The 25452-nt window shown below is 49.0% G+C and overlaps 1 protein-coding gene across 1 annotated transcript; it reads right to left on the bottom strand.

Moving 5' to 3' along the window:
• Nucleotides 1-3212: 3212 nt before the first annotated feature.
• On the bottom strand, nucleotides 3213-16905 carry TLE7 (TLE family member 7). Its single transcript, XM_064382954.1, has 10 exons — nucleotides 16820-16905; nucleotides 6262-6668; nucleotides 6114-6136; nucleotides 5909-5967; nucleotides 5355-5570; nucleotides 5010-5251; nucleotides 4668-4809; nucleotides 4370-4523; nucleotides 3917-3990; nucleotides 3213-3606 (listed from the first exon to the last, which is right to left on the bottom strand). Exons 2-10 carry the CDS (start codon nucleotides 6537-6539, stop codon nucleotides 3502-3504), a joined length of 1293 nt encoding a protein of 430 aa, XP_064239024.1. The 5' UTR covers nucleotides 6540-6668; nucleotides 16820-16905; the 3' UTR covers nucleotides 3213-3501.
• Nucleotides 16906-25452: the final 8547 nt, after the last annotated feature.

Here is a 25452-nt window from a genome sequence, read left to right as displayed (position 1 = left end):
CTTCTGTACCCTTATAAATTTTTTGTCTATTTGAACTCTTGGTCACTCTGAGACATAAATTTGTCTAATTTGTTGATTTTTCTTTTTGTATGTTGAGGCTAAAGTAACAACTACATAAAAACAGAATTATTGTGTCTTCCTGATGAATTGAACCTGAATTGAACACTTATGAAGTGTTCACCTTTATCTCAAATATTTTTTGTTTTATAGTATATGTTGTCTAATATTAATACAACATCAACTTTCTTTGATTTCTGCAGAAAGTATCTTTTTCTATTCTTGCTGTACTTTCTGTGCCCTTATGTTTTAATGTATCTTTCAAACACAGTTGAGATTTTTTTAATTGTTATATGACCTCTACAGATTAACAGAAATATTTAATCCACTTACATTTAATAGATTTACTGCTATATTTGGATTTAAATCTATCATTTCAGTAAACGTTTCCTTTTCTGCTTCTTCTTTGTTCCTTTTTTCCTTTTTTCTCTTTTTTTTTTTTTTTGGATCATTATAATATATTATTCCAGTATTTTCCCTCTTTGCTTGGAAGCTCTACACTTGTTTAATATTCTTTTAGCAATTAACCTAGACATTACAATGCTACTCCTTGATTTATCAACACTGCTATTAATTGGGACTTTTATCTTATTTCCAGAAAGCATTTTAAAATTCTTATACTCTCACTCCCAATTATCACCCTCCCAACTTGTGTGTCTTTAATTCTCTTGGACATATACTTAGAAGTGGAATTACTGAATCATATGGTAACTCTTTGTTAAGCATATTGAAGAACTTCCAAACATTTAAAAAGTGACTGCAACATTTTGCAATCCTACCAGCAACATATGAGGATTTTAATCTCTCCACATCCTTGCCAACACTTGTTATCATCTTTTTCACTCTAGCCATCCTAGCAGATGATAAGAGATATCTCCCTTGGGTTTGTTTTGCATTTTCCTAATGGCAAATGACGTTGAGCCCCTTTTCACGTATTTGTTGGCCAGTTGTATATCTTCTATGGAGAAATGTCTGTTCAAACCCTTTGCCCTTTGAAAAAATGGGTTGTCTTCTTGTTGTTGAATTGTAAGAGTTCTTTATATATTGTGGATACAAATGCCTTACCAGAAATATAATTTGCAAATGTTTTCTCCTATTCAGTGGGTTAACTTTTCAGTTTCTTGTGGTGTCCTTTGAAGCACATTTTAAATTTTGATGAACCTTGATTTATTTTTTAAAAAATGAATATTGCACATAGAGGTGAGGCCCCTTTCTATTCCTTTATAATCAGATTTATCCCCCTGTCCCTAGAGCTCACCACTATTCTGAATTTGATCTTTATAATTCCCTAGATTTTTTTCTTTGTTTAAAATACACATAACATAAAATGTACCATCTTAACATCTTTAATTATATAGTGAGTGATATTTGATACATTACAATATTGTGCAATCACCACCACCATCCATTTTCAGAATTTTCTCATCTTGCAAAACAAACTCTTCCCATTAAACAATATTTCCCCACACCTCCTCTCCTCAGCCCCTGGTTACCACCATTCCACTTTCTGTCTCTATGCATTTGACTAAATATCTCATATGATTGGAATCAAACAAACACCTGTATTGTCCTTTTGTGACCAGCTTATCTCACTTAGCATAATGTCCTCAAGGTTCATCCATGTTGTAGCACGTGTCAGAATTTCCTTCAAGGCTGAATAAAATTCCATTTTGGGTGTCTATATATACACACACACCATATTTTGTATATTCATTCATTCATCAATGAGCACTTGTTATAGATTTGAGTCTATTTGTTACTATAGCCCAATAGGATAGATCTATTGGTAGTCTCTACCTTCTGTACCATATTTAATAGATCCCAGTTACAGTACTATATTATTTAGAGGTGCACTGGGTTTAGCAGATGTTGCAATAGGATAGATCTATTGGTAGTCTCTACCTTCTGTACCATATTTAATAGATCCCAGTTACAGTACTATATTATTTAGAGGTGCACTGGGTTTAGCAGATGTTGCAAACTACAGCCAGCAGGCCAAATCTGTCCCATTGCTGTTTTTATAAAGTTTAATTTATAAAACTCACACTTACTCACTTATGTATTATCTATGGCCACTTTCATGCTATAATAATAGCACAGTTGAATAGCTGCCACAAAAGTCATATGGCAAAGCCTAAAATATTTACTCTCTGGCTACTTAAGAAAAAGTTTGCTATTTCCAGAGCTGTAGTAACAAATAGACCCCCACATCAACAACAGGTCAAATACAAGCTTCTTTTTCTTCCATGCCATAGCCCAAGGTGGGCAGCTTTTCTCCGTGTCTGACTCATGCACACAGGATGCTTCTACCCTATGGTTCTGCAATGCCCTGGGGCCTCCACATTATTTGCCTTGAGCTGGTGGAAGGGGAAGGAGATCCTGGAGGGAACACTCCTGCTCCTTTAGGCCTGGCCCAAAGCTGACGCATGTTATTCACTCACAATCCACTGGCAAGAACTAAGTTCCTGACAACGTCTACATGTTGCAAAGGATGGGAAACTTGGCCCTTGGCATTGCAGCTTCCTCCCAGGGAAAACTCCAAGCCATGAACTTCAGTGGGCAGCTAGCAGTCTCAGTTATACAAACACCAACCCAAAAAGAGGATGCTGATGGAAGAAGACTAGAAAGCAGGCCTATATGGCTTTTTTTTTCCCCAAGAGCTGGGACCTTTCCAGCCTGGTGAAGCCCAGATATAATACTACATTGTCAAATTCTCAAACATGAGGAAAGTGTTCTGAAACAGTGAGCTAGGTAGCTCTGATTAGCACCAAACACCAGAATTAGCGTCAGGACTTTTATAAGAGTCAGAGACAGTGAAGTGGCATGAAGCAGGGAGCTTCTCTATCACTGAAGTTAGGCACAAAAAGGGAGCCAGTCCTCAGAACATGGCTAGACCAGCTCCAGGACCTTTACCTGAGTCAAGAGTTGAGCACTGCTGGTCTATCAACACCCTGATACAATCTGGAAGTCAGCACCTGGGCTTACATTTCTTGAGCTTTAAGATTCCAAAAATTTCCCACTTTAAAAAAAATATATTTACAAACAAAACTAAGTCTGGTCTAAAATTCCTTCCCCACCTGGAACTTGCTGAAGGCATAAGCAATCCATCACAACGAGTTTGTGACTTGAAAGAAAGGGACACATATACAGACCATTTTGTTTTCTGCTTTGCTATTTTATTCATTACAAAGGGATTTCAAGTTTCCTGCCAAAACCCAGAAATCGGTGGTAGAAAGATAACAAAGGAAAAAGCTCCAAGTTATCTGATTAAAATCTGGGAGTGCGGGCTGAGAATGGGGTGTTGGAGGGGAGGGATGACCTGCCACTAAAGCCAAGGCAGAGGAGGAGGCAGGCATTAGAAGTGTCCAGCACCCTGAAGCCATCCTCTCAGCCACACCAGCCCAAATACTAGGCCTTCACTGGCAGGACCATAGCATGCCGCCTTTAATACAAGAGCTGGTAGATGATGGCACTGCTCTTGGAGCCCATGACCAGATACTGGTTGTCAGAGGACACGTCACAGCACAGGATACCTGAAGACTCCTCTACCTAGATGGATGGAAGGGCCAAAAAAGGGATCACATTTGGAGCAAGGATTGGAGCAGACACGGAGGCTTCATGTAGGCCTGTTTCACAGCTCAGCATGGACCTAAGGCTCAGGCTGAGGACAGGGCCAGGTCTCAGGGCTCCAGGTAGCTTGGGAGTTCACAGAATATGAAGTCCTCATTTCCCCCACTCTGTAAAACTGCCCTGGGTGCTATCTCAGAGGTGTTTTCCAGCACCCCCTAGAATCCAATCAACTGGGATCTGGAGCTATAAGCTCTGAGTGCCTGGGTTCAGGCATCCCTGTGTCCAGTACCTGAAACAACTTTTGTAGAGAAGGTGCCTCCAAGCCACTGATAGACGCATCTTTCGCAGTCACAAAATAGCTCCCTGGTGAAGAAAAGAACAGATGGAGAGGCCAGAGACCAATCCTGCATTCTAGTTCCAGCACTGTCCCCAACCTAGGAAAAGGGCAATTCTTCTCTGCCTCAGTCCCCTCATCTATGAAAATCAGACACACAACCTAAGCCATTCCCTTATTTGCCCCCACCCTCCTACCACATGCAGGATCATGGTTATCACGGAACCACAGAAGGACAATCAGATAAGGTCCATGCCTTTTCCATCTGCCTGTGTCTTTGGGCTATCATTCTGTGCAGAAAGCTCCCATTATGGAGGGAGCCAGAAAACGAAAGGTGGGTGAATAGAGAAAGAAGAGACAAAAGTGAGTTCAAAACCGGACACCCGGAGGTGTCACCTGACTTCTCACCACAGGAGGCAAACTTGAGGCTGTGGTGGCGGGTGTATTTTTTCATGACAACCTTAAACTTCTCATTCCGAAGAGTGTGAAGGAATGCGATATCACTTGTTCTCAAGCCTGCCAATATCCATTCTTCACCGGGGTCATGGGTAATGCTGAGGATCTGTTTGTGGAAGGAGGCTTGAGGTCAGCACCCAAAGTTGCCAACGCCACCCTTTGTGCCCACCTCTCAAGCTCACTGCCACCCCTGCCTCCATGCAGAGTTCCACTGCAGGTGGCATTCTGTTAGTGGTGGCCAGTCGGGCACCTCATTCTCTAAGTCATATTGGTGCAGCCTCTGGTAGCTCCTCAGGTCCCAGGAATACAGGGTGGTGTCTTCACCTCCCGTCCAGAACATATTGCCTGTGATGTCAACACATCGGGACGCGTATACAGGAACTTGGTGCTTCCTGGTGGGTGGGAAAACAACTCAGAGGGTCGCTGAGTGGCTTGGGCCCCCCGGAAGTTTCAAGGTCAGGAAGCCCCTAGGAGTACCCCAGATATATCCTCTGCACTGATTCACCCAGCCCTAATGCAAAGAGGGGAGAGTGAGCCTTACTGGCAAGCCCTTCCCCAGGTACACCTGAGTGGCTGTGGAGGGAGGTCATACCTGATCAAGATTTGGTTCTGCAAATCCCAAATCTCAACAAATCCTTGGAAGCCAGCCAAACAGATATGGGCATCGGAGGACACAGCCAGGGAATAGCACGTGGGGCCCGTTGAGGTCAGCTGTGCCCTGACCTGGGGGGTGGGTGCCAGGTCCCAGAGAGTCACGGCCTGGGAGGCACCCCCTGTGATCAGGCTCTGTTCATCAGGGAACAGCTTACAGGTAACAACACAGTCCTGGCGGTCCTGTAGGAAGCGTTCACACACTGGTATCCGCTCGGGGCACTGACTCTGGGTCTCACATCAAGGCCCTGTCAGAGTTCCCTGAGCCCTGTTGGATCCCCCTCACCTGAAAGTCCAGCTGAGCCTGAGGGACCTTGCCCCCCGCATGCAACGCACCCTCATCCCACACCCTGATGTAGCCAGAGCCACACGTGTACACGTGGTGGGTTGAGCTGCTGATGGCCACAGTGTAGACTCTCTTTCCGTGGCGGAGTGTGCCGACCTTCCAGGAGCCCTGTGGGGCCCTCTTCTGCCTGACCACGACTTCATCTGGAATTGGGGGCTGGGCAAGGAGAGGGTGGGTAGCAGTGGCCCTGACCTGCTGTCATTAATAAGCCAGTCCTGTCTTCCAGCTAGATTCTTAACCACCCACGCACCCACCCACCAGCAGAGCCTGGCCCCTGGTTCCCAGGGTCACAGCTCTTGAAGAAATGAGACTGTGAGCTGAAGGCCTTACTTCTCAGGGTAGGGGAACAGGGATCATAGCTCAAAAGCAGCAGAGCCCAGGACACTCCCCTACCTATGGGAGAGAGAGTGAATGTGTGGACACATGGTTTCTTGATTGGGAGGTAGGTGGGAAGGGAAGGATCCTGAGTATGAAATAAAATATAAGACACTTACAATTGCTCTGAGCCATGACTGGACTTCTTCACTGGGAGGGGAAGAAGAGCAAGGCTGGCCTGCAGGGAAACAACAACGCCCACCTGCGCACAGAGTCCCACACTTCAGGGAGAAGGCTGCTCTGTTGATATCAGGCCCCTGTTCCTAGTCCCCTATCTGGGCTCCAGCTTGGGCAACTGCACGCACTACCACGGCTGGTACTCACCAACCTCAGAACCCGGTAGGAAGCTACGACGACACAGGGAGAAGAGGGAGGGAGGAGACAGAGCGTGAGCCACAGAGCTTCCTGCTGGGACCCTCTCTCCCCAGGCCAGTTCGCCACCCCCACCCAGTCGTGTTCAAGCAAAACCTGCCTTGGGCTGGACTCTGCTGCTTCTCCTGGTTGTGCCTCAGGGAGCCCAGCGGCCTGGAGCTCAGAACTACCCAGGCCCTGGAGATGCCAGTGCTGCTGGGTCACCATGCTTGTCTCTTGATCAGCAGGGCCGTGCCATGTCGGGGGGCTGGGGGACTGCCAGGGCACTCCATACGGACTTCCCAGTTGGTGCTGCACTTGTGGCTCATGCTGAGAGGAAACGCCAGACCTTTCCGGCACATCCCTCCTCTCCTCTGGCTCATCATAAACCCCGAGCATTCCGAACCAGGCCTCTTCCTTCTCTGCTTTCGCGTTCCTAGGTCAGTGAAGCACCTGGATCACCCGGTTCTAGAGCTTGAGAAATATACCCACCAAACAGATCCTGGGTTCCCAATGTGTCCTGATCCCCTGTGAGGTGAAAAAGAAGAGAGGCAGCTATACACGTGTGCTCTGTAGGGTCAGAGAGGGCATCCTTTGGTGAGAAGATTCAAAAGACTGGTTGCCAACTACCTTTTTATATTAGGTGTTGGTGACAATGGCGTTAAGGGTGGAAGCTTCATACAGGCACTCTGAGATGTTAGCGCCAGACACTGTGTCTTTTCTTTCACGCACGTGGACTGCATTTCTGGTCATTTAAAATCAAACTCACCGGCCTGGTGCAGTGGCTCAGGCCTGTAACCCCAGCTCTTTGGGAGGCCAAGGTGGGCGGATCACTTGAGGCCAGGAGTTTGAGACCAGCCTGGCCAACATTGTGAAACCCCATCTCTACTAAAAATACAAAAATTAGCCAGGCTTGGTGGCGGACACCTTTAATCCCAGCTACTTGGGAGGCTGAGATAGGAGCATCGCTTGAACCCGGGAGGCAGCACTGCACTCCAGCCTGGATGACACAGTGAGATTCTGTCTCAAAAAAAAAAAAAAAGTAGATGTACCAGCCGGAGAACAGCAGCATTGTTTGTGACCATGTTGTAGCACTGTTTCTTTGCTGTAACCTTTGCAGAGCCAAGACTGTGACACTGCATTCCAGCCTGGGATTTGGCAGATGACTAACCAAAGCCCAAAAGGCCATGGGAGGAAACTAGTGCAAGAGGATAGCCATATGGTGGAATAGTATACAGCTGTTAAAAATAACAAGGACGCATACATTGATATGGAAAATTCCCAGGTATATTAGTAAATGGGTGAAAACTGCAAGGTTCAGAAAAATGTGCCAAATGTGCAATTTTTATGTAAAAGAAAAATGGAAATTAAATTTATCTTTGTACATCTTTGTACATAAGAAATTAGAAACGGTGGTTGCCTTTCAGGGATAGAAATTGGCAAATAGAAAAGAAGAATGGGAGGGAGATTTGTCACTGCATAATTCAGTACTTTTTCTGCATATTTCTGGATATTTGAACCTAAGTTAAAAATGACTGGACCTGGGCCAGGCACAGTGGCTCATGCCTGTAATCCCAGCACTTTGGAGGCTGAGGCAGGCACATCACGAGGTCAGGAGTTTGAGACCAGCCTGTCCAATATGGTGAAACCCCATCTCTACTAAAAAATGCAAAAATTAGCTGGGCATGGTAGCACACACCTGTAGTCCCAGATACTCAGGAGGCTGAGGCAGGAGAATCTCTTGAACCTGGAAGAGGGAGGTTGCAGTGAGCTGAGATGATGCCACTGCACTCCAGCCTGGGCGACAGAGTAAGACTCAAAAAAAATAATAACAGTACGATGGTTGGATCTGGTGCCTTTTCATCTTGCCCCAAATGTTGATCCTCATGATTCTTAGTTAGTTGTTTAAATAATTTCACACACTCTCCCTGACTTGCATCAGGCTCCTCTAATTGGAGACATCAGGGCTGAGCATGGAGCATGGAAACTCCCAGCAGAGGTCACCGCTGCTCAGACACACTTTGGGGGGCTATGCAAAGCTTAAAATCAGTGAAGCTATTTAACCAGGGCTTCAGACTCCAAATTCACCAGAATTTCACCCTAGGAATAAGAGAAGGCTTTGAAAGAGCAGGAGGAAGAGTCAATATCACCGATTCCCTTCTCTTCTCTCTCCCAGCGCTGGGAACGCAGAGACACCCCACTCCCTTACTAGACAACTCTCTTTCCAAAGCCCCGAAAAATGCTGGTGCTGGGGGCTCACCCAAACCCCCCATGGCAGGAAACTCACCTCTGAAGGAAGACAATCAAACTCTAGACATGGGAAGTCAGCCAAGCTAAGACCCAGCCAGTAAGAATCCCCACCCCCTCTCCCAGCCCCAGACCCTCCCTTCCACACCCAGGTGTTGCCCCTATCCGGTGGTGCTGCTGTTTCTAAACATGAGAATAATGGGTCATCAAGCCCTGGGTCAGAACCTCGGTCGGGTATCCCGGCCCTGAATGGCTGTCAATCAATCATCAGGCGTGGCCACACAACCAACCCGACTGAGCTACTGCTGGCGCTATTTCTGGTTAACCTTTGAGTCCTTGAACTAGGGGTGGTCAGACAGGGATCCACCAAGTGTTTTCAGGGCAGGAGGCAAGATAGAGGGAGACATTTTTAGGGGGATACATCTTTGGACAGCATTCGAACCACCCTACAAGAGCCAGTGTCTGCGCAAAAGATGGGGAGTTGAGTGGAGATTCTTATCTCCAGGTGAACCTCTGCTGATCTTGGCCTGAAGCCAATAGTGGGTGATTGTGAGAGGATGTGGGGCTGCTCTTCTCTTCCTCCCCTGCTCTGGCCGGAACTTGTCTGGTTCTGGGCCTCTCGTCTCTCACCAGATTCCCTGAAAGCAAAAACTGAGGAACCCTCTCTTTTCCACAGCTGTCTCAGCCAGTGGTTCTTACATTGGAGCACACATCAAAACCCCTGGAGGCCTTGTTAAAAGCGTGCTGGACCCACTCCCAGAAATTCTGATTCAGGGCCAGGCATGGTGGCTCACACCTGTAATCCCAGCACTTTGGGAGGCCGAGATGGGCAGATCACTTGAGGTCAGGACCAGCTGTCCAACATGGTGAAACCCCGTCTAAACTAAAAACACAAAAATTAACTGGGTTATGGTGGTCCATGTCTGTAATCCCAGCACTTTGGGGAGGCCGAGGTGGGTGGATCACCTGAGATCAGAAGTTTAAGACCAGCCTGGTCAACGTGGTGAAACCCTGTCTCTACTAAAAATACAAAAATTAGCTGGGTGTGGTGGTGCATGCCTGTAATTCCAGCTAATTGAGAGGCACAAGAATCACTTGAATCCAGGAGGCGGAGGCTGCAGTGAGCGAGATTGCGCCACTGCATTCCAGCTGGAGTGACAGAGTAAGACTCTGTCTCAAAAATAAATAAAAGAAAGAAAGAAATTCTGATTCAGTAGGCGTGGGGTGGGGCCTGCGACTGTGTTTCTAACAAGCTCCTGTACGCCGTTGGTGATGCTGCTGCTGTGGCCACCAGGCTGCGGACCACATCTGAGAGGCACTGGGGAACCCTTCAGTCTTGTGGGCTCTTTCTTGAAGGCAGGGAAGGGGTGATGAAGCTGGACCCCTTTCCTCCTCTGCTCCTTGGTTTTGCCTCCATTCCCTGATCACCCTCCACCCCCCATGGAATCTACTCTCTCCTCTCCTCCGATCTCTTTCTCATTCATTGGCTTTCTTCTTTAGAAGCAGGAGTTCTGAGATGGCTGCTGCTTAGAGACGAATCTTTTACCACCCCTGACCTCCAGTCTCCAAAGCTCTCTGTCTCTCCCTCCTCCCCTCCGCCTCACTTACACCCCATGTCCCCAGCACGTCTGTGGCTGCCTATCGCCTTCAAGATAATGTTGCTGGAAAAAGAGGGTACTGATTCAGACCCCAACAGTTCCTGGGTCTCACACAGGAAGGAATTAAAGGCAGGTCACAGAGTGCAGTGTGAAAAAGCAAGTTTATTACACACTACTCTGTCACAGAGTAGAGCATCCTCAGAAAGCAGGAGGAGGAATGCACCGTCTTTTGTTAGTGTCTCTACTTATAAGAAGCCATAAGGAGTGGCTGGATGCAGTGGTTCATACCTGTAATCCCAGCACTTAGGCAGGCCAAGGCGGATGGATCACCTGAGGTCATGAGTTCAAGACCAGCCTGGCCAACATGGCAAACCCTGCCTCTAGTAAAAAAAAACAAAATTAACTGGGTGTGGTGGTGCGCCTGTAATCCCAGCTACTCAGGAGGCTGAGGCAAGAGAATCACCTGAGCCCAGGAGGTGGAACACTGAAGCCAGATTGCGCCACTGCACTCCAGTCTGGGTAACAGAACAAGACTCCATCGAAAAAGAAAAAGGAAGGAAGGAAGAAGGAAGGAAGGAAGGAAGGAAGCAAGCCATAAGGAGCTATAATTAAACGTGGAATGTGCAGATGTGCTCACTAAAGGTAATGGATATTGGTGCTATCCATGACCATTAACTCTTCAACCTAAACTCACTCATTAACATTACTCTTAATTAAAGTGGGCTGTATTTTTAGGACACCTGGACATTCTGCAGGCTCAGTGGGAGATGCTCTGCATGGCTATAAATACGCTGTAATTATAATTGGGGGTCCGCTTTGGATGTGGCTATTTTCTGACCATAAGTGTTAACCTGCTCACTTCAAGATGGAGTCACTTTAGTCATGTTTTATTAAAAACAGAGGCCTAGTAAGCAGGGGTTCCTCTAACAATAATCCCAACTCCTGAGCCTGGAAAATCCATCCCCATCCACTCTTCCCCGGCTTGTACTCTGTTTCCACCAAAGCTCACTCCCAATGGACTGAACTGCACTTTTCCACACTCACGCTTTGCTTGTGTGCTTCCCTCATCCAGGAATTCTGTTCCTTGCCCACTCCATGGAAGCACAGAATGTATGCTTCCATTCATGTCACGGGTCGCGCAGATGCTTCCATGTACTCTAAGCCAGGCTCGTGCCGGGTGCCAGGGACCAGAGATCAGGCTAAGGCCCAGCCCACGTCCTTGAGGAGCTCCAATTTGAGAGTAGGGATAAGAGGGCCACATACACATAAATCCCCACCCTGACACTGATCCATTTTTGGTGCATTATCTCTTTTTTCATTCTCACAGGAAACACAACAGTGAGGCACACAAAGCGTGGGTTTTAGCCCCAATTTGGAAGTGGGATAATTAACTCGAGGCTCTGCCCCTCGAAGAGACTTGTCCAAGATCTCTCAAAATGGGCAGAAGGGCGAGCTAGGCTGCAAATTCAGGCCTGCATGACTTTTTAAAAATGTGTGTTTATGGGCCGGACATGGTGTCTCACGCCTGTAAACTCAGCACTTTAGGAGGCCGAGTCGGGCAGATCACGAGCTCAGGAGTTCGAGACCATCCTGGCCAACATGGTGAAACCCTGTCTCTACTACAAACACAAAAATTAGCCGGGCCTGGTGGCGGGCGCCTGTAATCTCAGCTACTTGGGAGGCTGAGGCAGCAGAATTGGTTGAACTCGGGAGGCAGAGGTTGCAGTGAGCCAAGATTGTGCCACTGCACTCCAGCCAGGGCGACAGTGCAAGACTTCGTCTCAAAAAAAAATGTATGTTTATGAGCGAGACTTATTAAAGCACAGGGTTTCTTCATTCTGAGTGTGAATCCTTCATCAGACAATCATGTAACAATGATCGCCTGCCAGTCTGTGGTTTGCCTTTTAATGGTGTCTTTGGATGAATAAAAATTCTTAATTTTGCAGCCGTAAAAAATAATGAGTTCATGTCCTTTGCAGGGACATGGATCAAGCAAGACACCATCATTCTCAGCAAATTAACACAGGAACAGAAAACCAAACACTGCATGTTCTCACTCATTAAACAGGAGTTGAACAATGAGAACACACGGACACAGGGAGGGGAACATCACACGCTGGGGCCTGTGGGGGGTGGGGAGCAAGGGGAGGGAGAGCATTAGGATAAATACCTAATGCATGCGGGGCTTAAAACCTAGATGACGGGTTGACAGGTGCAGCAGACCACCATGGCACACGTGTACCTGTGGAACAAATCTGCACGTTCTGCACATGTATCCCAGAACTTAAAAAAACTTAATTTTAATTCTACCATTTATCTTTTAAGGTGAATTCTTGAGTCTTATTTGGGAAATATTTGCAGATCCCAACATCATGAAGCTATATGCTCCTTGGTTTTCTTCCAGAAGCTTATTTTACCTTTCACATTTACATCTATGAAATTCAGGACGTTGGCAGTATCTGGAATGGGTTGCAGGGAAAACAAAGGACCCAGGACAGCAGCCTGGGCCTAAACAGAGGCAACACGCATGGCGGTGAGGAGCCCAGGCCTGCCACCTCCAAGCAGCATGAGCCTCGATGGGTTACCAGCCGCTGCCTCAGTTTTCTCATCTGTGAAATGGAGCTGACAAGATTAGATCCTTCCTGAAGCTGTAGTCAGACCCAGAGGTTAATAAGGCCTTTGACTGTGCCAGGTTTCAAGTAAATGCTCAATTCTTACACAAGGTAGCATGAAAAATAAAATTTATTCTTAAAAAGTAAATGCTCATTAAGGGTTGGCAGTTTTCAGGGGCCTCCCAAGAGAAAAAGTAAAATGAGGCTGGTGAAGAGTTATAAGAAAAACTTGTAACTTTACTATAAGTAAAGTTATAGTGGGCGAGTGCAGCTCCTGGAGAGTTCTAGAAGGGGCATGGGGTCTGGATCACAGTTGCCAGGCCTTGTCTGAATTCTCATAGTCTACTCTCATAGCTGTCCGAGGAGGGAAGCTTACATTTAAGGAGACTGTGGTGCAGAGAGTTGAAGTAATTTGCTCAAGGCCACACAGCAAGGAAGTGGTGGAGTTAGGATTTGAGCCCAGGCCTGCACAACCCCACGTGGCCCTCTACAGGCTGCAGAAAGAGAAGGAGGGGAAGGAATGGGGGGCCATTTGGTGTCAACTAGCTGGATGGGGAGGTTTCTGTGCACTCTTGGGCCAGATACTATAGATTGCTAAGAATGGAAGAGTCGGATGCTGAGAAGACGTGGAAGTAGGGGTGGGGGTATGGGGTAGAGGACTCAACTGAGACATTTGAATAAAAGTGAAAATGGCAGCCGGGCACAGTGGCTCACATCTGTAATCCCAACACTTTGGGAGGCCAAGGTGGGAGGATCACTTGAGTCCAGGAGTTCAAGACTAGTCTGGCCAACATGGCAAAACCCCATATATACTAAAAATACAAAAATTAGCCACATGGTGGTGGGCACCTGTAATCCCAGCTACTCGGGAATCTAAGGTAGGGAGAATCACCTGAACCCGGGAGACTGTGGTTGCAGTGAGCTGAGATTGTACCACTGCACTCCAGCCTGGGTGACGGGGGAAAACTCCGTCTCAAAAAAAAGAAAAGTGAAAATGGGGACAGCCTGAGGAACTGCAAGAGTCAAAGAGTGCCGTGGTTCTTAAACCCACAGGCATGTTAAAGGCAACTGGTGCTTTAAAAATAACTGGATATAAAGGAACAGTGCATCCTGTTGTTCCACAGCCAAGGGACACACCTTGAGCCGAGACTGTGCCACGGTTGAAATTCAGGTGTATGTGGGCAACAGGTGGGACCCCCTTGACTAAAACGGTCAAAACCAGTGTAAAGTCGATTCCATGAAAAGAAAGCAAACAAGGTTGATGATAGTAATCAAACACACCTGTGCCCCTTCCCCAACACCTTTCCATCCACGTGGTCAGTCATCACAGTCTTACTGAGCCCCACTGTGCTGGGCACTGAGGCGACGAGGCTGGGCCTACAGAGCTGACCATGACCTGTATGGAATTCCCTCTTTGGGGGGAAACTTACCATTGAACTGGAGATTACAAGTCAGAGTGGAAAGTGACATAACCCGGAAGTGAAAGGTGATAGGGAGTAGGTGAGGCTGGAAGGATGGAAGGATTCAGCAGTGGAAGCAGGGTAGTGGAGAGCATAGGAGAATGTTCCAGGCAGAGAGAAGGGCAGAAGCAAAGGATTGGAGGAGGAGTATATTCTAGCACTTGGAAGAATTTTCTAGGAGCTGGAGCACAGAGGGTGTGTGTTTTGGAGGCAGGGAGGACAGGAATGTGTGCTCCTTTCCAGAGAGAGTTCGAAGGGATTTGGGGCTGGTTCTGAGCTGGGGGAGACATAATCAGAGTTAGATTTCAGAAGGAGGACTCGGCCTGTTCTTCTATGGATAGACTGGGGGGAGGGCACCCAGTTGAAAGAAAAAGACACTCACATCACCAGTCATCCGGGAAATGGAAATCAAAGCCACATGCAGTATCACTTCACACTCCCTAGCATGGCTATGACACCAAAACCACAGAAAATAACAACTGTCAGTGAGAATGTGGAGAAATTGGAACCCTCGTATGTTGCTCATAGGAATACATGGGGCAGCCGCTGTGAAAAACAGTTTGGCAGTTCCTCAAAAAGTTAAACCTCCAACCCAGCAGTTCCACTCTTAAGTATAAGGCCCCAAAAATGAAAAACAGGGACTTAAACACTTCTTGTCCACCAATGTTCACAGCAGCATTATTCACAATAGCCAAAAATTAGAAATAACCCAAGTGTCCACCAACCAAAGAATGGATCAACAAAATGTGGTGTAACCATGCCGTGGAGCATTACTTGGCCATAAAAAGGAGAGAAACTCTGATACATGCTACCACATGGGTGAACCTGAAAACATCGCGCTATGTGAAATAAGCCAGACACAGAAAGCCAATATTGCATGATTCTATCTACATGAAATATCCAGAAAAGGCCAATCCCTAGACACAGAAAGCAGGCTAGTGCTTGCCAGGGACTGGCAAAGGGGAATGGGACGCCACTGCTTAATGGGTCTGGGATTCCCTTTGGGGCAACAAAAAAGTTCTGAAACTAGAGGGTAGTGATGGTTGTGCAACACTGTGATGTACCTAATGCCACTGAATTGTACACTCTCAAATAGCGAAAGAGGAGCATGGCGAGGTGGCGGGCACCTGTCATCCCAGCTACTGAGGAGGCTGAGGCAAGAGAATCCCTTGAACCCAGGAGGTGGAGTTTGCAGTGAGCCAAAACCAGGCCACTGCACTCCAGCCTGGGCAAAAGAGCAAGACACCGCCTCAAAAAAAAAAAAAAAAAAAAAAAGATAAAATGTTAAATTTCATGTTATGTGTATTTTACAAGAAAGACCCGAAACCAGACATGGGGTCATGAGTTAGGGGTCCCGCAAATCCCAACAGTATTTTTCCTTCTTCCCCTTTAGCCAGCAAACTCCAGGCAGTTTAGCTGGTGGTTTTCTTCCCATTGCTCCCCTAGAAGAGCCACTCAGCTGCAGGTGCCCCAGCCGGGAGGCCACAGGCAGCTGTAGCCAAATGGCGGGTGGGACCCTAGCGCCTACTGAGCCAACACAAAGGCCAGAGAGAGGAGGTCATCTGGGCAGGACCGTGACTGTCAGCCTCTAGATCTTTATTTGAGGGCTGGCGCGCCCTCTGGCGGGCACCTGGAAGGGACAATGCACGGCCAGGCCCTTCCTCGCTGCTCCCCTAGTCCCTGAAGCTTCCTCCCACTTCCTCCCTCCCGGTCACCGGGAGCCCCAACTCCCTATTCCTTGCCAAGCCCCCTTCCTCCCAGCATGATGGCGTTGCCCTTCCCACAAGCACGGTGGCGTCTCCCGCATCGTGCACTGCTCTTCCCACCCACCTCGCGCCCCGTCCCTGCCGTGGGACACTTGCATTCCCGAGTCCTGCATTCCGATTTCTGTCCTGGCTCCATCTCTTATCTGCCCAGGGACCTGTTGGCAAAGCCCCGTCACTCTCAGGAGCCCGCCAGCAACTTTCCGCCTCCCTCAGAGTCCTCGACAGCAACTCTGTAATGTGAGCCTCGGAGCAGGATTTTACTCGATTTGTTTTGTAAGAAAAGTTTAGTTTTTGTTGCTGGTTGTGGTGGTAAAGACAAGGGTCTCGCTTTGTTCCCCAGGCTGGTCTTGAACTCCTGGCCCCAAGCAATCCTCCCGCCTCGGCCTCCCACAGTGCTGGGATCACAGGCGTGCGCCACCGCGTTGTAATGGCTGCGCTAACCGCTCTGAGCGCCCTTGGGATGCTGGCCTCCAGGGCGCGGCGTGCGCGGCCGGGCTTGCTAGGTCAAGGTCTCGGAGGCCAACTCCGCCCCCCACAGACCCCCATGCACCCACTCCCGGGGGATCCACAGGAAGCTTCCGACCAGGAGCTCGGCCCCCTTTCCCCGGACTCCGGGCAGCTGTGGCAGGGCCATTCCTCCCGGTCGGGCGGGGTCGAGCCCTCGCAGGGCCGGGGGCGGCAAGGACTCCTCGTGGCTTCTCCGCCCACGGCGCAGGGCGCAGAACCCAGAACCCCGGACGCAGAGCCCCGCACCCCTGCCCCCTTCCACACGAGGCCGGAGCCGAGGCCCAGGGTCAGAAGCGCGGGCCCACGGCCGGCGCAGGGGCAGACGGGCCCCGCAGGCGCTCACGCGCAGTCTCCAACTCCAGGCCTCGCGGGCCCCAGCACCTCCGCGGGCGGCCCCAGCCAGGGAGCACGTGGGCTGCGGGGCTGCGGGCCAATGGCGGGGTGGGGACCAGCAGACGCGCGGGGACCGACGGCAGAATAACCCCTTACCGTGGCAGGGGCGCTGCGGTTCCTCGGGGCAACCGGAGAACAGAGGCTCACTGCCGCAGGGCGGTCGGGAAGGCTTCCTGGAGGCTGGGCTTGAGCCGAGGGTGGGTGGGATTTCGGTGGCCAGTAGGGGGTGGGGGCCACGCCTCAGGAACACTGGAACCACTTGGGGAACGGGCGGCAGAGTGGGAGATCCAGATGGAGGAGAAGGCCGGAAAGCCGGCAGAAGTGGCCCGGACCGTGCACGCGAGCCCCTGAGACCCTGGCCCGCACAGGATGTGCTAAGGACCACCTGATCTGTAGTGCGTATCCGGGCCTGCAAGCTAGGGGAAGGGGCCACAGGGATCCCCGCCTTCCTCCAGGCTGAGAATCCAGGAGAAGACAAAGGTTGACCTATCTAGGGTTCTCCTGCGGGTGGTCAAGCCCTGGCCCATGGAAGGGACCTGCGGACGGTGCTGGAAGGAATGTGTTGCAGGATGTCTTCATCTTCTCCAGGCCTGAAGATAATAGATGTGCAGGAGTGGAGATTTCAGAAGCCAAGAGAACAGGAGAGAATCCAGAAGCCTCTTCCCAGAATCCCCAGCCCCTGCAGAGACAGGCCCCCAGGCCTCTGGGCGGCTGTGCAGATGACACAAGAGTCCTGCTCCCCAGCACATGGATGCCCCCCTAAGGCCTCTCACCAGGCCGTCCCCACGAACTGCCTGTGCCCTGAGACAGTGACGGCCATGTTTTCCTCTGAACTTCCATTTCCCCTCCTGATCTGGCCAGGGCAGGCCCAGGTGTTCTCTAAGGTCCCTTCCAATGTGACAGGCCAGGGTGGGTGTGTGCACCCTGCACTGCAGGGACAGAACATGCTGATCCAGATTGAAGGAGAAAGACCTTAACCCCCAGCCTTCCAGGCCCAGGGCTCCAGTTCAGAAAAGCACAAGTGCTATTGCTCAGGGACCAGGGTCTCCTGTGCTCAGGCTTCTTGCTGTCCTGGTAAGGCCTCCACTGCACCCACATGGGAGACTGGGGTGGTGGACACCAAGGCTACCGGGCATCAGGACTCCTGGGTGATGGGGCCACGTGACTTCACGAGACTTTGCAGGTGTCTGACTGCCTTCCTCACCCTCTGGTCGTTGGGGTCTGAGCAGATGGACCTGCCCTGGACAGTAACAAGCCTATGGGGAGGGAGAAAACCATCAGAGTTCTGGAACCAGCCCCACCCTGCACTGACCAGGAGCCAGAGCCCTAGAGAGGCCTGGGGTCACATGGGACATTGGTGGCACATCTGTGAGGTTCTGTCCTCTGGGATTCTCAATCCTCTAGGAGTCTAAGCCTTGATCCTGCCACTGCAAAGAAGCTGTGGACCCTGTGGGAAGCCAGGACTGAAGGACTTCTTGTCCCCCTTTACCAAGTACTAGTGTGGCCAGGAGACCCCCACCCAGGCAGCACTGAAGGAAATGAGAGGCAAACACCCAGATAGAACAGCAAAGTGGGCCTATCCGGGGGGCCAGCAGCCTACCGAGCTGAGAGCCTCAGGGGCTGACAGCTTTCCAAGGTGAAGGCCTGGAGCGGGTTCTGATTCACGTATTTATTCTCTCTGAACAGGTGACTATTATTAGCAAACAGGTGTTCTGTACTTTCCCATAACTCAAAAATATACCAAGTAGGCAGCTGTTACCTGCTCACCACTGCTTACAGACAAACTAAAAGTATTCTCCATGAAGGACTGATGGGGGCAGGGTGAACTTATTATTTCTCAACACCCCTTGCACTGACTGCCATGTCTCAGAGACCTGCAGAGACTGTCCATCAACTGGGAAGGCTGGGGTGAGCCCTGGCCTTCTGAACTCTCCTCTGGCCCCAGTGAGAGACCACATCAGCCACTGGTTTACTGCATGACCAGCGGGTCATCCCATCCATCTCTGGGCCTCAGTTTCTCTAAATGTGAATCCAGAACTTGGACCCTTTGGCCAAGTCCCTCCAGGCTCTAGTGCATGGAACAGCCCAGAGGAACAGGACTGGCTGGTTAAGGAGAAGAAGGTTCCTGCTCTCCCCTCTCCCCAAGGTGTAGCCTGGGGGATCCAGGGACTGCTTCCTCCCATGCCCAGCTCCCAGGATGCCTGGGGTGGAGCCAACTTACATGATGGCATCCCTAGAACACTCTGCCAAGGTCCTGTGCCATGTGACAAGCTTTCAGACAGGAATGGTTCCTTTGAAATACTCAAGGCAGCACTTCCGGCCAACATCAGCACTCAAGCTACAGAAAGCCGGCGCAGGAGTGTCTATATGAGGGTGTACTGTGTGTACCTCTAAGTGTGTCTGTGAATGTGGGGATCTGCAGGGTAGACCATATGTTTGTCTATGTGATGTGGGGGGGGTCTTTGTGTGTTTATGTTGTATGTCTATGTGTGTGTGGGAGGGGTCTGTGTGTATGTCTGTGTGTGTGCATGTGTGTCTGTGTGTGTGTCTGTGGGGGGTCTGTGTGTATGTCTATATGTGTGCATGTGTGTGTGTCTGTGTGTGGGGGTCTGTGTGTATGTCTATATGTGTGCATGTGTGCGTGTGTGTGTGTGTATGTTGGGTTTGCATGTGTCCGTGTGTGTGCCTATGTGTGCACGGAGTCTGTGTGTGATCTGTATGTGTCTGCGGATGTAGAGACCTGTGGGGTGCACTGGGTGTGTGTCTATGTATGTGGGGGTCCATGTGTGTCTTTGTATGTGAATGTCTGTGGGGTACACTGTGTGTGTCTATGTGTCTATGGGAAGGCCTGTGTGTGCATCTTGCCCATTGGAGAGGGATTTGGGGGCTTCCGGCATGTGTGCACCTGTGCATGACTGTGCATCAGATGTGCACACACTCAAACCACCACCCCCTTCACCACCTCTGGGCCAGGCTCTGGCTGAGCCTTTCCCAGCAGCAAGTAATTCAGGCCTCACAACCATATCTGGGAAGCAGGTTCTCTATTACCCCATTTTACAGATGATCAAATGGAGGCCCAGATATATGAAGACACTTCAGGCCTCAGTTTTCTCATCTGTGTGCCAAAAAAAAAAATATATATATATATATACACACACACACACAAAACTTGGAAATGGGCAAAATGATGATTGTGTGGCTTTTAAAAATATATATTATACATTTTCTGGGCATTTCTCCCCCAGCTGTCCTCAGACTCTCCGGAGATAAAATTCAGTTTGAGTAACGCTGATTGGGGCCCCACGCTTTCACAGTCCTGTGAACTTAGAGCAAACCTACAGCAAACGTAAGGGTGGGACCACATCATTTGCCTGATTGAGAAGATAACCTGAAATGATGCAATTTTACGGCCATGCAAAGTTAAGCAATCTTGCTTCTAAAGCAGCAATCTTACTTCAACTTTTCCTTCCTAACTGAATAATTTTTAAAATCTCTTTTTCTCATATGAGAAAATCAGCAGAAAGATCAGGGAATTGGTTTCAAGAGTGGCGTCCATTATATATATACATACATATAACTCAGGAATGACCTAAATGCTAATGAATAGTTCTGAGGATTGTTCTTTTACAACTGTGAAACCAGAATCCGTCACCATTTTTATCACCATCACGTAGGGCTTAATCACAGTTTGAATTGTGCAAAAATGTTGTAACTCACCAAGTGAATCCCGGGTGCTGGGGTCATCGTTATTGCATCTCTTTTGCTAATGTCCCTTAAAATCCCCAGTGGGAACATGCCTGTACTATGCCTCAGTCCCAGTGCTCCCATCCTGTGCCCACAGATGCCTGCGGGACACCTTCAGGCTGCCTCTCCCTGCTCTCACCTGAATGGGTGGTTGAAGAGAAGGCCCCAGGAGGAAGGCAACCAGGAACAGCATCTCCAGGAGAGTCTTCGTGCCCAGGAGATGCCCTCTGTGGTGAAGATGATCTGTTCAGCCCCACATCCTCCTGCCTCCCCACATCCCTCCCTAGTCCAGCACACCATGGAGAACGTGAGACGATTCTGCAGGAGTCCAGATTTGGAGCATTTGTGGTTTTCCAGAGAATGGACGCTCAGCTGGGGCAGAGGTGGGTGGGTGTCCAGAGCCGGGAAGGGGTGGGTGCAGAACAATGATGATGCAGCACAGCTCCTTCAGGGGGGACATTTCTTGACCCCTGCATTAACAAAAGCCCAAAAAGCGCTCTATCCTGAACTTAGTTTACCTATCTGCTGCATCTCGGAGGCTGGGGAGCTTCTACAAACAGTGGGCCCTGGGCAGTGGGCAGGTGGAGGGCAGGCAAGAAAGGCAGGGGCAGAGGAGATGCCTTAACCAAGCCCCACAGACAAACTTTGGGTGCCAGGTGACCCCTCAAGTGGTAGAGAGATGGCTGGACCTGGGCAATTCGGCATCTGTTGGGAATGGATGCTTGGTGCCACAAAGAAAAATTAGCCCTGAGACAAAGGATCTTTCAGCAAAGCAATTTTTACTTCCCGGACTGCAGGAAGGGTACCCTCGCTAGCCATCTTGCCACAAGAGTACAACGAACAAAGGGAAACACACAAATTTATTCCTTAAGCATTTGGGGTAGTCCTTACTGCTGTGTCTGATCTCCATTGGCTGGAGCCAGACCTCACAATCTAAACTAAAACCCGACTGGCTAACAACTTAACACTTTTCTAAACAGATAATAGCAATGGAGAGCTGGGACATGCCTGTGAGCATGTCCAGCACAGATACCTTGATTAAAGTACAAGGACATAGAATGTACTAAATGCCTGTAAGCATGGCATGTCTAATGGCTACATAGGATAGGGCTTAACAAAGTTATTAGCACACTTATTCTTTAATAAGAAAGACAACTTTAAAAAGGAATTTCTCTACTTCCCACAGACTGTTACACTATGGTATTATAATCTTATGAGACCACTATCGTATGTGCAATCCATTGTCGACTGAAAAATCATTATACAGTGCACGGCTGTGTTTAGACTGGACAAGACTTGGGTGCCAGGTGATCCTCAAGTGGTAGAGAAATGGCTGGATGTGGGCAATTGAGGGTCTCTGGGGGAGGGTCCACAGTTGAATCTGAGTCTGAAACCAAAATAGGTTTAAAAGGCTGGGCACTGAACCACAAAAGCCCAGAGGCTGATGGGATGTTCGTCTCTATCCCATCCACATGTTCTGTTCCGTAGATCTGGGAGCCAAGTTCCCAGAATAGGAGGACGTCATGCCTGAGGTCACAGAACAGAGAGAAGGAGTTGGTGGAAGAAAAAGATGCCTCACTTCTAACAGAGCCACACCTGGGCAATTGGAATGAACACCTGACCCATGTCCAGACTGAGCCAGGTCCTGAGCAGTTTCCATGAGCCCCATGTGGGGCATCCTGCCCATCCCACACCCACAGTCTCACTGCATATGGATCACTTCACCACTACCAGAGAAAATGACAAATTATCCACTTAGGTCTCCTGTGGGCCAGAAGACGGATGGCCACTGGTGTTAGGTCTCCTGTGGGCCAGAAGACGGATGGCCACTGGTGTTAGGTCTCCTGTGGGCCAGAAGACGGATGGCCACTGGTGTCAGCTCCCCACCCTAGTTCTCTCAGAGTTAGCGCTGCAAACAGCTCCGACCCCCAACAACTGTGGAGGCAAGAGAGTTAGTGGGGAAGGCTAAGGGGGTTGTGAGTGTGAAGGGAGAGTTTGGGGAGAGGGAGGAAGGACAGGGGGAGGATGGGCTTCAGGGGAGGAAGACAGTGAGCAGGGGGAGGAATAGCTGGCAGTAGCCATGGCATCAGGCCCCTGTGGCACCTCTCTGGGACCCTGGAAGAAAGTGACAGCCCCCATCAAGGCTCTTCCGAAGTGGGGTTTGTTTTCCTTCTGGCAGTGCCCCCTTGCAGACACCGCCATAAATGGCTGCTGTATTCCGTTCTCACAGGTGAGGACACTGAGGCACTGAGAGGGTACAGTACCTACCCAGCCATGTCCAGGTAGCCACTGCTGGTGCCCCAGAACCCAGGCCTGTTTGATATCTGAGCCTAAGCCCTGAGACGGTGTCCTCCTCTGTGAACAGGTGACAACCTTATCAGGCCCACATCATGGGGTGCCCTGACATTCGAGTAGATGGCAGATGGGGCAGGCCCAGCTGCAATCTCAGGGGACTGGGACTGCATCAGTGCCACTCAGACAGTCCCCATGCCCACCTGATCATGTGGAACCTCCCTGGACACCACACTGCCCCACTGTGTGACCTCAGCAGCCCACAGCCCTCTGCTGCTCCATGGGGCCTGGCTGCATGGGGCCTGGTCACTCTTCAGTGTGAGATCCCACAAGAGCTTCTTGGGCCTCAGGGATATTCCTTGTAGAGTTAAACTTGGACTGTGGGGGGGGCACAGCCAGGACTGTGGATCTGGAGAATATGCAGCCCTCCCTTGTACCTGCTCATACCTACAGGTCATCCCCTACTGAATAGGGCTGACTTGAGTCACCAGTAATGTTACCAGTGGAGAGTCTTGACTACGAAGCATCCAGGTTCTTGGCATTTTGAACAAAGACAACTTAGACAACATGCACAAACAAAGCAACAAAGAATGAAGCAACAAAAGCACAGATTTATTGAAATGAAAGTACACTCCACAGAGTGGGAGCAGGCTGGAGCAAATGGCTCAACAGCGCTGATTACAGAATTTTCTGGAGTTCAAATGCCCTCTAGCAGTTTCACATTGGTTACTTGGTTACATCCTATGTAAATGAAGGAGTGGCCTGTGACCAGTCTGATTGGTTCTGGGAGGGGACCAATCAGAGGTACTTTCCATTTTTCATCTGCCATGAAGTGCAAAGGGAGTAGCCTCTGATCCTTTTGTTACTTGGATGTGGAGAGGTGGGGTTTTCCTTTGATTCAGTTCTAGGAAGTCAGTGGGAATCAGCCTCAGGTTCCCTGCCTCCAGACCCTATTCTCCTGCCTCAGTAGGATATTCCAGAAATGATAAGTGGCTTCCAAGTCTGATATTCTGACTTCTGCCTTGTTGTTTTCAACATTCACTTTGATGGAAGACAGCCACCATGTCATAAGGACACTCAAGACCAGGAAGAGGCTCCCATGGCCTCCTGTTAACAAGCACCACATCTTTGAAACCCCAGATGAGGCTTCAGATGACTGAAAACTCATGAGAGACCCCGAGCCAGAAGCACCTAGCTAAGCAGCTCTGAAATTACTGACACACAGACACTGTGAGATACTAAATATCTACTGTTATTTTAAGCCACTACATTTGGGGGTAGTTTTTTTTTTTTCCTCCTGAAATATAGCTAATACAGTATCAAATCAATAATCTCAGTTTAAACTTTTTGAGGGTCTTTGATGAAGTTTGTAAATGGAAACAAGAATGCTTCAAAGGCCAGCTGAGCTTCTGGATCCAGAGGATGTGAAGAAACTAGATATAGGTTCCCTGCAGGGCACTGCATTCAGCAAAGAGAAGGAAAAGGATTCCTTCCTGGCAGAGAATTTAGAGTTGCTGTGCTGCTTCCAGAAGCTTCTGAGTCTTTTAAGGCCAAATGTAAGCATTCTCAGTATTCTACATTCATTTATTTGAAATGTCAATGTAAAGATAAATTGCAAGCCTGCACCTAAGGGTTTGGTTTGCTCTCCTTTTTTTCTTTTTTTCATTTGAATGAGTTGCCTATGTTTAAAAATGTTGAGAGCAGGCCAGGCATGGTGGCTTATGCCTGTAATCCTAGCTCTTCAAGAGTCCAAGCAGGAGGACTGCTTGTGCCCAGAAGTCTGCGACCAGCCTAGGCAACATAGCAAGATCCCTTCTCTAAAAATAAAAATTAAAAAATCAGCCAGGCAAGGTGTAGTACCAGCTACTTGAGAGGCTGAGGTAGGAGGATTGCTTGAGTCTGGGAAGTTGAGGCTGCACTGAGCCATGATCACTCCACTGCACTCCAGCCTGGGCAACAGATCAAGATCCTGTCTCAAAAAATTCACAAACATAGGCGTTGGCAATAAAAATGACAGGGAACTCCAAGGGCCTGTCCCTCAAGAGAAACACACATACACAAAATTGGCAAAATACTGTCAGAATCAACTTTATTAGAACTCTGGAAAACAGCCAAATATTTATAGCAACCAACTGAATTCTTTCTTCTTAATCAATAAAAAAGCAACTGAAACCTGATTGGAGAGTTCTGTGGCATCTTGATTTGCCCTTGTCCAACCCCTTCCTCCCTAGCCTAGTGGCAGTCTTAAAGATGGCAACCCTTGTTCTTAGTGGGGATTTCTGATGCCTGTGGGAGCAGAGCAAACCTTGTTCTTAAATAATTATGTCTGTCTTCACCTCAAGTGGCTCCTGAAGGACCAATACAAAGCACTTACCTTTATTTCACTTTATTTGGAACTCTCTAAGGGCAGAGAAGCATGCACATGGAGGGAATTTGTAGAAAATATTTAAAGATAAATGAACCAGCTGCTGCCACCTAGGGTAAAGAATATCCGACAAGGCAAACAATACAAATGCTGAAACACTGAAAGGAAAAGCTTCCACATATTCCTAGGAATGTAGAAGGCCACATGCATGTCTAGGCTAGGCACATACTCACAAAAAATCTCGGAATGCCCTAAGCTGTCACTGCTGGCTGACCTTCAGGCTCTGTGCAAGTAGGAAGTGAAGGTGAAGGTGAAGGTGAAGGTGAAG

Source organism: Aotus nancymaae, unplaced genomic scaffold, assembly GCF_030222135.1.
Source record: "Aotus nancymaae isolate 86718 unplaced genomic scaffold, 86718_ANA_hifiasm-v0.15.2.pri h1tg000030l, whole genome shotgun sequence".
Taxonomy (NCBI): Eukaryota; Metazoa; Chordata; class Mammalia; order Primates; family Aotidae; genus Aotus; species Aotus nancymaae.
This window is presented reverse-complemented; position numbering and strand designations above follow the sequence as displayed.

Coding starts and splice junctions, on each gene's coding strand:
- TLE7 (XM_064382954.1), bottom strand. CDS start 6,539: ATGCTCGGGGTTTATGATGAGCCAGAGGAGAGGAGGGATGTGCCGGAA. Junction 5,968..6,113: donor CCTACCGGGTTCTGAGGTTG/GTGAGTACCAGC, acceptor GTTTCCCTGCAG/GCCAGCCTTGCTCTTCTTCC. Junction 3,991..4,369: donor CCTCAAGTTTGCCTCCTGTG/GTGAGAAGTCAG, acceptor TTTCTTCACCAG/GGAGCTATTTTGTGACTGCG.